This window comes from Onychostoma macrolepis, chromosome 05 (assembly GCF_012432095.1).
Source record: "Onychostoma macrolepis isolate SWU-2019 chromosome 05, ASM1243209v1, whole genome shotgun sequence".
NCBI classification, from domain to species: domain Eukaryota; kingdom Metazoa; phylum Chordata; class Actinopteri; order Cypriniformes; family Cyprinidae; genus Onychostoma; species Onychostoma macrolepis.
The window spans coordinates 44,944,050-44,956,537 of NC_081159.1; the positions used below are offsets into that span (position 1 = coordinate 44,944,050).

Below are 12,488 nucleotides of genomic sequence, written 5' to 3' on the forward strand. Positions count from 1 at the left end.
GTTGTATCAATAGGAGTACTGATAATTATTGATAATTTTCACTGATAACATCATTATTTAACTATGCACATCCTTAATGAGACACAAACTTTTTCAGTTGATTATATTGTGCAATCTATGAATTGATGTGGTCAGTTTTTTGTGCTCATGATTGGTAACTCTAAATGGTCAAAGAACAGTTGTAATGTTCAAAATGTTTTGGTTTAGTATTTGTAGAAAGTAGCACTGAATAAATGTTGATTCATGAATGAATGCATTGTGTTTTTGTCTATTTTCTATTAGAATTTAATGTTTTTGAATTGGTTTGCACTGCATATATGTAATGAATGTATTTACTATAAATACCCTATAATTAAATTACTGTTAGATTTTATAAGGTTTCTTTTTTGCACCAAAGATGAGTTTATTAGTTCTATTTCAAGGAAATACCAATATGGTACGGTAGAGTGACGTCCTCACGACGTGCCAATTTGGTCGTTAGCACGTTTTCAGCACGTTCCAGCGACGTAACAAATAACGTCGCCACGATGAATATGGGAATCACAAAGTTACGTCGCAGGAACGTTATTTGGTACGTCGCTGCGACGTATATGGTCCGGTCCAGTTAGTTGGGTAGTCGTTCAACATTCGGCCAAAAAAAATAAATAAATAAATATGAACGCTCAGCGTGTTCACCTTTGTTAGAAACACATAGCCTACTTTTTTTTATTCAGCTCTAAATAATAATTTAAACATTTTGACATTCTTACTTGGCCTATAACGATTAGTTAAAATCCAACGAATAATTCACATTTCAGCTTAATCACAAGTAATTTACATAAAGCATATTGACAGCTTCTATTTTGGGTAAAAGTATATTATTAAAAAAAACAACAACAAAAAAAAAAAACAGTATATACAGCACTTTCTATATTTGAGTATGACTGAAACAACATGATAGGAGCTGTTTTTGTTGTTTACCATTTACAGGCGAATCCCCAAGACTTCAAAACGTTCAGTGAGACGAGTGCATGTTACAGCGTAATAATAAAGAACCTATAGGAACGCCATACGAGATAGGCCGAAACGATCGCGGCACTGCCGCTTCTGCGCGCGCTGTGAATGGGCGCCGAAAAAAAAACACGCGCTGCTTATGCTCTGTTTACACGTGCAGCCAACATCTCCCGGATATTTTCTACTTGAATTAAAATGATGTCATATAGTCAGCGTTTTGACTGACAACTTCATCTCCAAGAGTCAACAACAGATCTTTTACTGTACCATGCTCAGCCATAGCTCTTGATGCGAAAAACAAGAAAAAGGCGCCTCAATTAGAAAAATAACAAAGAAATCGAGTTTGAAAGCTGACGCCGCCCACTGAGTGACGTGCGACAACCGTAACCCTGAAAATGAAATGTGGAGGGAGGAAATAAATGAATAAATAAAGAAAGAAACGAAGAAATGAATGAATAAATAAATAAATAAATGAACGAATAAATAAACGAATGAATGAAAAAATAAATAAATAAATCGAATGAATGAATAAATAAATAAATAAATGAATTAATATTTATATATTTATTTCTGCATTTCTGCATTTATTTATGTATTTAATTATTTCATTATGTAGTTAACGATTTATTTATATATTTCAACATTTATTTCATTATTTAATTTTGAGTAATTTGGTCCTCCATACAAAATAACTTCAATTCAGCATCAGAAAAACAAAGTAATTGGTGGAAGAAATATAAGTTACTTTAGTAAAGTACTTTCAGTAACTACTAATAGTGCATTGAAGAAAAACTGCATGCATTTAAAACCTTGATTAAAAGTATTATCTTTACTGTAATGTACTTAAGGTATGAAGAGTAAAAGTAAAGGTATATTCTGCAGAAAAAAAAACTTTATATATGATGGTCTTGCTTTAATATTACCGTTGCACTATACTGTGTATGTTGCATTTTACTTCTGAATTTGTTCAAGGTTGTTACATTTAAAATACTTTATATAGGCTACACCTACTAAACATTAGACGTCTGACGGACGTGCAGATTGTCTATATTGCGTCCGTCGGTCCAAGACCAGTTCTGCACATCTGCACGACGTGCAAACTAGGTCCGCTATTTGGACGTCTAACCAAGACCCCATTTGGACGTCAATATGCAGTTCAACATTTGAACGTCGGACTAGGTAACGTTTTTTGGACGTCGAAGGCATGTGCAGAAAATATCAACATGGTTAATGAATATCAATATATGGGGAGTCTGCACAGGCCTAGGTATATCCTTTTAGTCTGATCTATTCAAGTGTTTTTATCTATTTTTGTTTAATACTTTGTTTTAGCCAATAAAAAATGTGATTTCGAGATTGAGTTGAAGTCATTTTCTTCACAGTTGAAATATTTTATCATATAATTTAAAATGTATTGAGCACCACATAAAGTCATCAAATCAGGCCAGGTACAGGTTTCCAAAAAGCATTTTAACTGAAGAGATGGAGTGGTTTGAAAGATGATTGTGCATATTAGCATATTAACTTTATCCAGAGGAATTAATAAAGAAATATAAATGGGGCCCAGTTCCGACCCACAAAACACATTCGGTTAAGCACTTTAATTTTTATTGTTGTACATTTGTTGTTGTGGTACAGACCCAGGCAAGGTGGGCTGTGTAACTTTATTATTATTATTATTTGTATTTTACCACCAGTGTTGATTTTAGAAAGTTTTTAGGTTACGATGCACAACATTGAAGTGATGTATGCAAGCCATTAAATTCATGTTCCTAGATTTGAATGGTAGTTGGCAGGAAACTTAACTAAAGCCTATTAGTGACATTTGTGCCAGTTAAAAACAATAAAGATGGAAATAAGTGAGTGGTGATTGAGTTGTGATTTATTTGTAAACCTCTGTTTATAGCTGTAGTCCCATGTTTCCAGAAGGTGAAGGACCTGTTTCCTGTAGCGGTTAATTTTCCTGTAGCTTCATTTGGCTCAGCAGCAGGATTGAATTGGAAATACACCTTTTCCATTTATTATCTGCTGCTGAGACAATCAAATGAAGCTATAGGAAAATGAACTTGAACAGTATGCCACCTTCTGAAATGGGACTACAGTTATGTACAGAGCCTATAAGCAGTATAAAATGATGTCTGAAATGAGTTTAAGTTTGATGTAGAAAAGACGTCCACAACGACCACATTTGGCCTACAATTAGGCCTTATACAGAGGTCATGTGGACGTCAATACTGGACGTTCATTAGACGTTGGAAAAAAGACGTCATCTGGCGTCACAGTCTGCACCTTCAGGGGACCAAAATTGAACGTTCAAAGACGACGTACAAAAGACGTTGTTTGGACGTGTCTTTGCGCAGTGGACAGTTCAATGTACAACAGTGCGTCGTATTGTAAAAGAGGATGTTTTTGTAGTGTTGCTGTCCTGTGAGGAAAAAAAACCTCACTGATCTGTAGGCGGCTATGTGAATACAAGGAATTTATTTCGTTACACTCGACCCAGTACCGCCGCTCCCTATACGCAGAGTACGCAGTTTCAACCCATTCTCACACCCAACTCGTCACATATTAAAGCTTGGTCAGGACCACTTGGCGTCGCTTTTTGACGCTCAAGGTACCCCTTAGCGTCATTTTTCGACTTGCAGGGTCCTCCTTTGTTTTAAATAGGAAACCCTTAGCGTCAATATGCCGACGCCATACTGGGAATTGTATCGTCATAATTAAATTATATATTGGGTAATAACATTGCCATTATTGCATATATGTTGGGGTGTGATTTTTCAATGTAAACAGCCACAACAGTTTTATTTATATTACATTATGAGCACATAACCCAACCCCTGCCCCTAAACCTACCATTTGTCAATAAAACACAAGATATAACAGGCAGATACAACTACCGTCATAATTTATTCAAAAAATATTAATATTCCAAGTCTTCCGAGGCAAAACATTTGATTTGTGAGAGGAGTAGACGCGATCGCCGTCTCTGTCCGCCGTTAAGCTCATCCCGTATGCTGCAGTCTGTGAGCGAATTCAAAAAATGCCGCCAGAAGAAGCCTTGGTTGTGAAATGCTATTGGCTCTTGTGTGTCTCGTGACCGATTGCGTTATGCTGTTCTGACAGGCTATTGGCTCTTCTCTGTCTCGTGACCAATTGGGTCATGCTACAGGACGGGAGTATCTTTTTGAATGAGATGTGAGCGCATTAACTGAGCGGGATCATTTTCAGCGATTAAAACCTTATGTTTTGCTCTCTTCTTCTCATAAAGACTTCGTATGGCTTCAGAAAACCTAGAATGCAGCACGACTTGTTTGTAATGCTTTTATACTGCTTGTTTATGGGCAGTTTTTGCAATAAATACCGGTGACTGCACTTATATTTGCCTGTTACGTGTTTTATATTGTTCAGAAGTGGGTAGGTTTAGGGTAGGGGTGGGGTTAGGTGCTCCAATAAAAGTATAAATGTATATAAAATTATTTATATTTTTTACAAATGCATGCAAACCATTAAACTAAGACAAACAACTGAAAACAACGGAGGAGAACGTGTTGTCATTTTCCATAAGCGTCTTGACCTGACGCATAAAGCAAGTAACTGAAAGCAATGGAGATCCTATTTTGTATACTGACGCCTTGGGGCACTTTTGGCGTCTTCATAGTGACGCGAAAGGCGTTTGACCATGCTTCAGTTTTTGACGCCTTGGGAGTGAGAATGGGTTGGCAGTTTGCGTAGGGCAAAAAAAAAATATTAATATTAAAATTAACATATACATAAATAAAAATATAAACATGAACATATATATCATTATAAAAAATGCATTTTACGGTGAACACAGTAGGCAGCATGCTAAGCACACGTGACGCGCCATTCCCGCATCCGCTCGGACCTTATGTTTGTGGATCATAATGCAAATGATCATAATTTATGGACAACTATACCCGTGAAAAGACATCAGCAATCCGGCGCCGAGAAAAAAAAAAAACGAAGCCCGTGCATCACTTTCAGGTAGGCTACATTCATAATCCTGTGAAACTTTTTTGGCTGACATCTATAACGCGTTTTAATGTCGGTAATAATTTAACCACCAACAACGCATAATATTTTCCCTTACGAAACTTAGCCATGGTTTTACTACGAATAAAACCAAAAGTCATGGTTCTTGTAACCATGGTAACCACAAATTAACCATGGTTTTGTTACTTCAAATAATAGTTTACAAAGAAGTACTAGGATAATATTTTTTTGTGGTTATAAAAACAGACATAAGCCAACATCAGCCGTTAAATTACTTAAAATGCATTATATAAAAACAATGAGGCAATAATGATTGGTTAATTAATAATTATATGGTTTCATTGAATAACACTGTTAAAATACATAATGTAATATAAAATAAACAATTTATGTACATTGCATGTTATTACAAATGCCTGTAAAGGGCGCCAAAGGCCTGGTAATTGCTGCTGTTAGACTTACAGGACGATCAATCCTTGTTTAATACTGACCAAACAGCTAATTCAAATATCCACTTAATATTTAATTTATGGCCACCTTTTTGCGATAGAAATGCTACAGCCTCTATAATTTCTTCAACAAAAACATGTGGACATCATCACAACCCTTAAAACAATTTACTGGTTTTATTGTAGTAAAACTGCTTAACTTTCTTTTGCGTGATTTCTGAATGCTTGAGACTGAAATCAATCAGACAGCTGTAAATCGTAGCTGTAGGTAACTGTCTAGAGCTACAACTGTAATTTGTAAATAATGTAATTTAATTACTATTTATTTACTTTTATATTTTATTAAAGTTCTATTTTGATCCCTATATGCTTTTTTTTTACTTCCATAATATTTTACAGAGGGGGCACAACAATACAGTTCTGCTTAGGGCACCCATTTGGCCAGCAGCGGCCCTGACTCCACCATTTTATTTTGCAAATGAAAGGATCGAAGTTTATTGACATAATAAAATTAACTGCTGATTACAACATGCATCCGATAACTAAGGCTGCTTCTGCTTTATATTTTGTATTTTTTCATGTCATTGCAATATTCAAGTAAGTCGAAACCCAATACTTACATGTAAATTGTAATTCGGTACGGGCTGCTTAAGAATAAACTGCTCATCAAATTATCCTGACTCGTTGAACCTGGATCTAATTAGTGAGATCCCCCAGGTCCCGCCTACCCACTTCAAGATCTATTTAAGCAGCAGCCCAGTCAAGCAATCTTCACTTTTCTTGCTTTTACCAGATGAGCTGATCTGGAGTTGAGAAGAAATTCATCAGACTGTCGTCCGTGTAAGTATATATACATATATGTATATATCAATTACTTTTTATTTATTTTTGTGTAGAAAACCGCTAAAAAACTAACTTACAGGATGTTAGGACAAGTATAAATGAAACTCTTGTGAGCAAATGAAAAAAGCTAATTCACATTTCTTTAAATCATGGAATGTTTACATTTACATTTTAGTCATTTTGCAGATGCTTTTATCCAAAGCGACTTACAATTGGAGAATACATGTATGAATTAACCTTCTGAGTAAAGATTTGTTAATGATTACTTATTGTATTCACACACACGAGCCATTAATGAACACATTTGATTCGGATCACTGATGTTAGTTATGATATTAAGTCTGTGCTCTCATTTTCAGATTTCTTGAAAGATGTCCTACCCAACAACTGTGGAAATCATTGGTGGTGCTGGAGGTTCTTCCTTTTCATTTACTGGTATGAATAACGGTGCCAGCTTAGAGAAGATTGGCGTGTGGGTGGGTGGATGGCAGGTGACGGCTGTCAAGGTTTGGCTTTCAGATGGCAGAAGTGCAACCTTTGGCGATCCAGATGGACCGTATGAAGAGTACGCATTCAAACTTAATGAGTGTTTCACCTCACTGTCCCTCTGGGGGAACGGAGCAGGAACGCGTCTTGGAGCCATCAAATTCAAGACCAACCTGGATGGAGAATTTTTTGCAAAGATGACGAGCTGGGGCTTAAAAACAGAATATCCCATTGATGTCTGTTCTGGATTTTGTCTGGGAGTTGAAGGAAGAGCTGCTTCAGGTATTGACTGCATGGGATTTATGTTTCTCAGTGCCGTTCAATCAACCGTTCTCACAAATGTCAACTATCCCACAATAAAAGAACTGATACCACAAGTGACCGTAGAAGAGATCAAAGCCGTCACTTTCAGAAACGACACCTCTGCCACACAACAGCAAAAAGTTGAAACTTCAAAGAAAGTGACCCAAAAGTCTTCATGGTCAGTGTGTAACCGCTTTACTGCAACACTTAGTATCGAAGTGAAGGCAGGGATTCCAGGGGTTACAGAAGCTTCTACAGGATTCAGTTTCAGCGTTGGACATGAAAGCACTTACGGTCATGAGCTGACGGATGAGACCACCGAAACCCTGTCGACCACTGTTGATGTGCCACCTAAAAAGGAGGTGACTGTTAAAATCACCATCGGAAGCGCCACGTTTGACCTGCCTTACACTGGCACAGGGAAGATCACTTGCAAGAACGGCAGTGTGTTGCAGTACGAAACCAAGGGCCAATACAAAGGCATCACTTACACTGATATCAAAGTGAATACTGAAGAATCTGATCTGTAATGTTAAGATGCATTCTTCTTGGCTGGGCTTTTTCCCTTTCGTGTTCAATCTGACTTTGAATAAAAGTATTTCATGGGCCCTGTGTGTACTGTTTGTCTGTATTTAATTGTTGCTTCACTGACAAATTGCTTGATTTAACAAGGTCTTCTGAGGGTTTTTTTTTTTTTTGAACAAAGCATGTTGTTGAAAAACTCTGTCACCATCGTTGTATTTTGCACATTTACAATCAACAAAATCTAAAAGTCTTTATCCAAAGTACTAATGTAACGCATCACAAGTTGATGCAAACTGTTTACTCGTTTATCCTGGCTACTTCAGCAAGAATATAAAGGAAAATATCTGAGTATATCAGTGCAACTGAACTTAATGTAAGTTCACAAAAAGCTCAAAAGCAAACATACAGCTGTGGCCATAATTATTGACACCCTTGGAAAATATGAACCGAAACTTGTGACAATAAATCTGCATTAATCTTTTTGATCTTTTATTCAAAAGTCACAAAAACATTTTATAGAAATAAGACAATTGAAAATGGGTAAAAAGTCTCTTTATGAAGTGTTTTTCTTAAATACATCTTGGCCACAATTATCAACACCCCTAGAAAATGTGTAAAAAAAATCTCTGAAGTATATTTTCATATTTGCATTATGAACATGAAATTATCCAGCCATGGCTTCCTGTTTTATATAAATATGAGGAAACATCCATCACAATGAGAAAAAAAAATATATATATATATAAAATTCTGATGTGCAGCAAAAGATTGCTGTGCTTCACAGAATTGAAAGTGGCTGTAAGAAAAGAGCTGGAGCAGTGAAAATTCCCATTTCCACCATCAGGGCAATAATTAAGAATTTCCAATTAATCAGAAAATGCTACAAATCTGCCTGAAAGATGACGTGTGTCTATTTTGTCTTAAAGCAAGGTGAGGAGCAGAGTTTGAGTGACTAAAGCTCTTCAAGGACCACAGCTGGAGAATTGCAGAACATAGTTGAGTCTCAGGGTTTGTCAAAAAATTGTCAAACAGCACCTACATCAGCACATGCTGTTTGGGAGGGTTTCATGAAAAAAATCAAGAAAAGAAAATGCTCTCATCCAAAAACAAACTCCAGCATATTCATTTGCCAGACACGACTGGAACTTCAAACAGAATTGTGTTTTATGTTTTAGCAGCAAACACTCAAGATGGGTTTGGTGCACATAGGGCTAGAAAAGTAGCCCATGTGTACAATGAAATACATTTACATTTACATTTACATTTATGCATTTAGCAGACGCTTTTATCCAAAGCGACTTACATTCAAGTTACAGTTTTTACATTTGATCAGCTCTTGCTTTCCCTGGGAATCGAACCCATGATCTTAGCGTTGCTAGCGCCATGCTCTACTATTTGAGCTACAGGAAAGCCCTATAATATACTGCTGTATTTTTGATGTTGTGGGCCTATATTTCTGCTGGAGGTCCTGGACATCTTGTTTAGACGCATGGCATCATGGATTCTATCAAATACCAACAGATAAAAAAAATCAATAAGTGACTGACTCTGTTAGAAATCTTATAATGGGCCATGTTTGCATCTTCCAAAAGGACAATGATCCAAAAACAAACATCAAAAACAACACAAAGATGGGTCACTGAGCACAAAACCAAGCTTCTGCTGGCCATTCCAGTTCCCTGACCTGAACCCTGTAGAACATCAGTGAACTGAAGATGAGTGCATGAACATGGACCTCAGAATTGGAAAGATCTGGGGAGATTCTGTAAAGAAAAATGGTCTCTAACCTCATCAGGCATTATAGGAGAAGATTCAGAGCTGTTATCTTGGCAAATGGAGGTTTCAAAAAGTAGCATTAACAGCATTAAGTTAAGTTAAGTCGTGATGTATTGTCAAGTATGGTGACCCATACTCAAAATGGTGCTCTGCATTTAACCCATCCAAGTGCAAACACACAGCAGTGAGTAGTGAACAAATGCACACACACACAGTGAACACACACCCGGAGCAGTGGGCAGCCTTGCTCCAGCGCCTGGGGAGCAATTAGGGGTTCGGTGCCTTGCTCAAGATCACCTTAGTCATGGTATCAAAGGTGGAAAGAGTGCTGTTCATTCACAATCCCCACCTTCAATTCCTGCCGGTGCGAGAATCGAACCAGCAACCTTCAGGTTACAAGCCCGACTCCCTAACCATTAGGCCACCATTAGGCCACTACCCCTGAGTACCTGACGTTTACATACGTATACGGCAGTGTACCATTACGACATTCTTCACGAACAAATATTACGTCTGACGTTTGTATACGTATACCCCAACGTATACAAACGTCAGACGTCAAGTTTGTTCGTGAAGAATGGCGTAATGTTACACTGCCGTATACGTATGTAAACGTCAGACGTAATATTTGTTCGTGAGGATAATGCATTGCTACGTTGTGTGTGATGTCAGTCTTATGTCATGATTTGTCATACTACATCAGTGCATGTTGCTTGTTTTGCTTAACTTTAGCTATAGCCTCAGTCGCTAGCGGCAATCCTGTTCATACAGCCACAGCCATATCACCCTGCAGCCCAAGATCGGTTGCCCATGGAAGCTAAGCAGGGCTGAGCCTGGTCAGTACCTGGATGGGAGACCTCCTGGGAAAACTAGGTTGCTGTTGGAAGAGGTGTTAGTGAGGCCAGCAGGGGGTGCTCACCCTGCAGTCTGTGTGGGTCCTAATGCCCCAGTATAGTGATGGGGACACTATACTGTAAAAAAAGCACCGTCTTTCGGATGAGACGTTAAACCGAGGTCCTGACTCTCTGTGGTCATTAAAAATCCCATGACACTCATCGTAAAGAGTAGGGGTGTAACCCCGGTGTCCTGGCCAAATTCCCTCCACTGGCCCTTGTCTATCATGGCTTCCCAATAATCCCCATCCACTTGATTGGCTCTATGACACTCTCTCCTCTCCACCTGTAGCTGGTGTGTGGTGAGTGCACTGGCGCCGTTGTCCTGTGGCTGCCGTCGCATCATCCAAGTGGATGCTGCACACTGGTGGTGGTTGAGGAGAGACCCCCCCCACATGATTGTAAAGCGCTTTGGGTGTGTTGCAATACACATTAAAGCGCTATATAAATGCCTCATTCATTCATTCATTCATAGTTTTTAAGAAACGTCATAGATTTTCAACACAGGACCTGAGTTTTAGCAAATATTTATTATATCCACTTAAATTCCTTTTGCTCGACAGATTTGCCTGCTTTAATACTGCAGAGACAACAAACCCACAGCCCACTCACAGAACCATTTCACACGGGCTGTGTTTGCCTGATCGGACTACAGAGAATAAAACCCAAATGCAGATGTGCAGTTTACCCTTGCGGGTTCAAAGCTGATGGTTTAAGTCAATATGTAAGCGTGGAAAACAGAATCCATGCGCGACTTCAAAATGCAGTAATAGGCGTTCTTCAAAAGACAATGTGGGGAATTATTGCAGTAAAAACATAAGCAAAGTTTTATAATTAATAATAACATTAATAATAATAATCATAGGCGTAATTTGCGGGTGGGTGAGACATGCCCCCACCAAAGTCGATTCTGTCCCCCCACCGCTTTTTCAAAGCCGCTGAAAAAATATAGCATGCAGAAGGCTTATGAGGCAAAGTAAAAGTAAAATCATCTCCAATCAGTGGTTCTTCGTAATGTAATTCTTACAGGCCCAGATCTATAAATCTTGTCATGCACCTAACAGGATTTAACAGTAAACGTTGTAATTAGACTATGAGCGCAGCAGCACTCTTTTACTGTGTAATAGATAAAGTAAACAATGCTTTATATTTACACATTTAGATTAAATATAACACTTTTAACTGTTATTATGTAAAAAAAGATTTAGGCTACATAATAACAGTTTGTGTTTCATGGGGAAACCCAAACCCCACGTAAAAATAACTAATATTTATTTTTATTAATAATTTATAATAAAACTTTAGGCCTACTTAAGTTTTCACAGTAATAATTAGTCTACTGCAATGTCTTAAATCCCAATTATAGGCTATACTTTGGAATTATGAACTGAAGGGATGTACATGCATACAAGGTGTTTCAGAGCTGCTCACACATTCAAAACATGTTTAAGGATAAAACAATTAATATTAAAGCATATTCCAATTTTTAACCCATGAGAAAAAGAGACAAATCTAGCTTAATTTCTGTTAAAATGACCAGAAGGTACACGGACCTGGGAGAGTATCCTATAAAAATAAAATAAACAACAAAACTCTTTACATCTCATTACATTTATTCGGCCTACTTAATGACACCATAAACTAAAGCAAGCATTAATATGAGGGTAATATAGATTGTAATGCCTTAAGTTCAAAATTGCCACCTTAACACGGCCAGAACGTGCGCGTTGAGAAACACGTTCAAATATGTCGTCTTAATGCGGTCAAACTTTGCGTCTTTACACGCACCAAATAAACGCGGCAAAAATCGCCGCCTTAACACGGCCAAAATGTGCGTGTGTATAGCTACGTACAAAAGAAGCGCGTTTAAATTTGCTGCGTTAACACGGACAAATTGTGCGTGTAGACACAGTTAAATTTTTTGGAAGGCCGTCGGGGCCAAAAGTCTTCAAACGGAACGCGTGAAATTTAACCGTGTCTACACGCACAATTTGTCCGCGTTAACGCGGCAAATTTAAACGCGTATAGACACGCACATTTTGGCTGTCAATATTGATTGTCTTGTACCAATGGCATCAAAAAGTGACTTAGAGGTGGTTGTGACCTACCTAAATATAGGCAACTTGTAATTGAAGAAAACACAATTATTCAGATGGTTTTCAAATCTTTAATATACCATGTATTTATACATACAAGTATTTAG

The 12,488-nt window shown here is 37.7% G+C and overlaps 1 protein-coding gene across 1 annotated transcript; it reads left to right on the top strand.

Moving 5' to 3' along the window:
- Positions 1 to 6,152: 6,152 nt before the first annotated feature.
- LOC131541193 (aerolysin-like protein) lies at positions 6,153 to 7,740 on the top strand. The gene is made up of 2 exons (XM_058776785.1): positions 6,153 to 6,299; positions 6,662 to 7,740. Exon 2 carries the CDS (start codon positions 6,674 to 6,676, stop codon positions 7,619 to 7,621), a length of 948 nt encoding a protein of 315 aa, XP_058632768.1. The 5' UTR covers positions 6,153 to 6,299; positions 6,662 to 6,673; the 3' UTR covers positions 7,622 to 7,740.
- Positions 7,741 to 12,488: the final 4,748 nt, after the last annotated feature.

Bases quoted from the DNA above. Each gene is read 5' to 3' on its own strand.
- LOC131541193 (XM_058776785.1), top strand. From the start codon at position 6,674: ATGTCCTACCCAACAACTGTGGAAATCATTGGTGGTGCTGGAGGTTCT.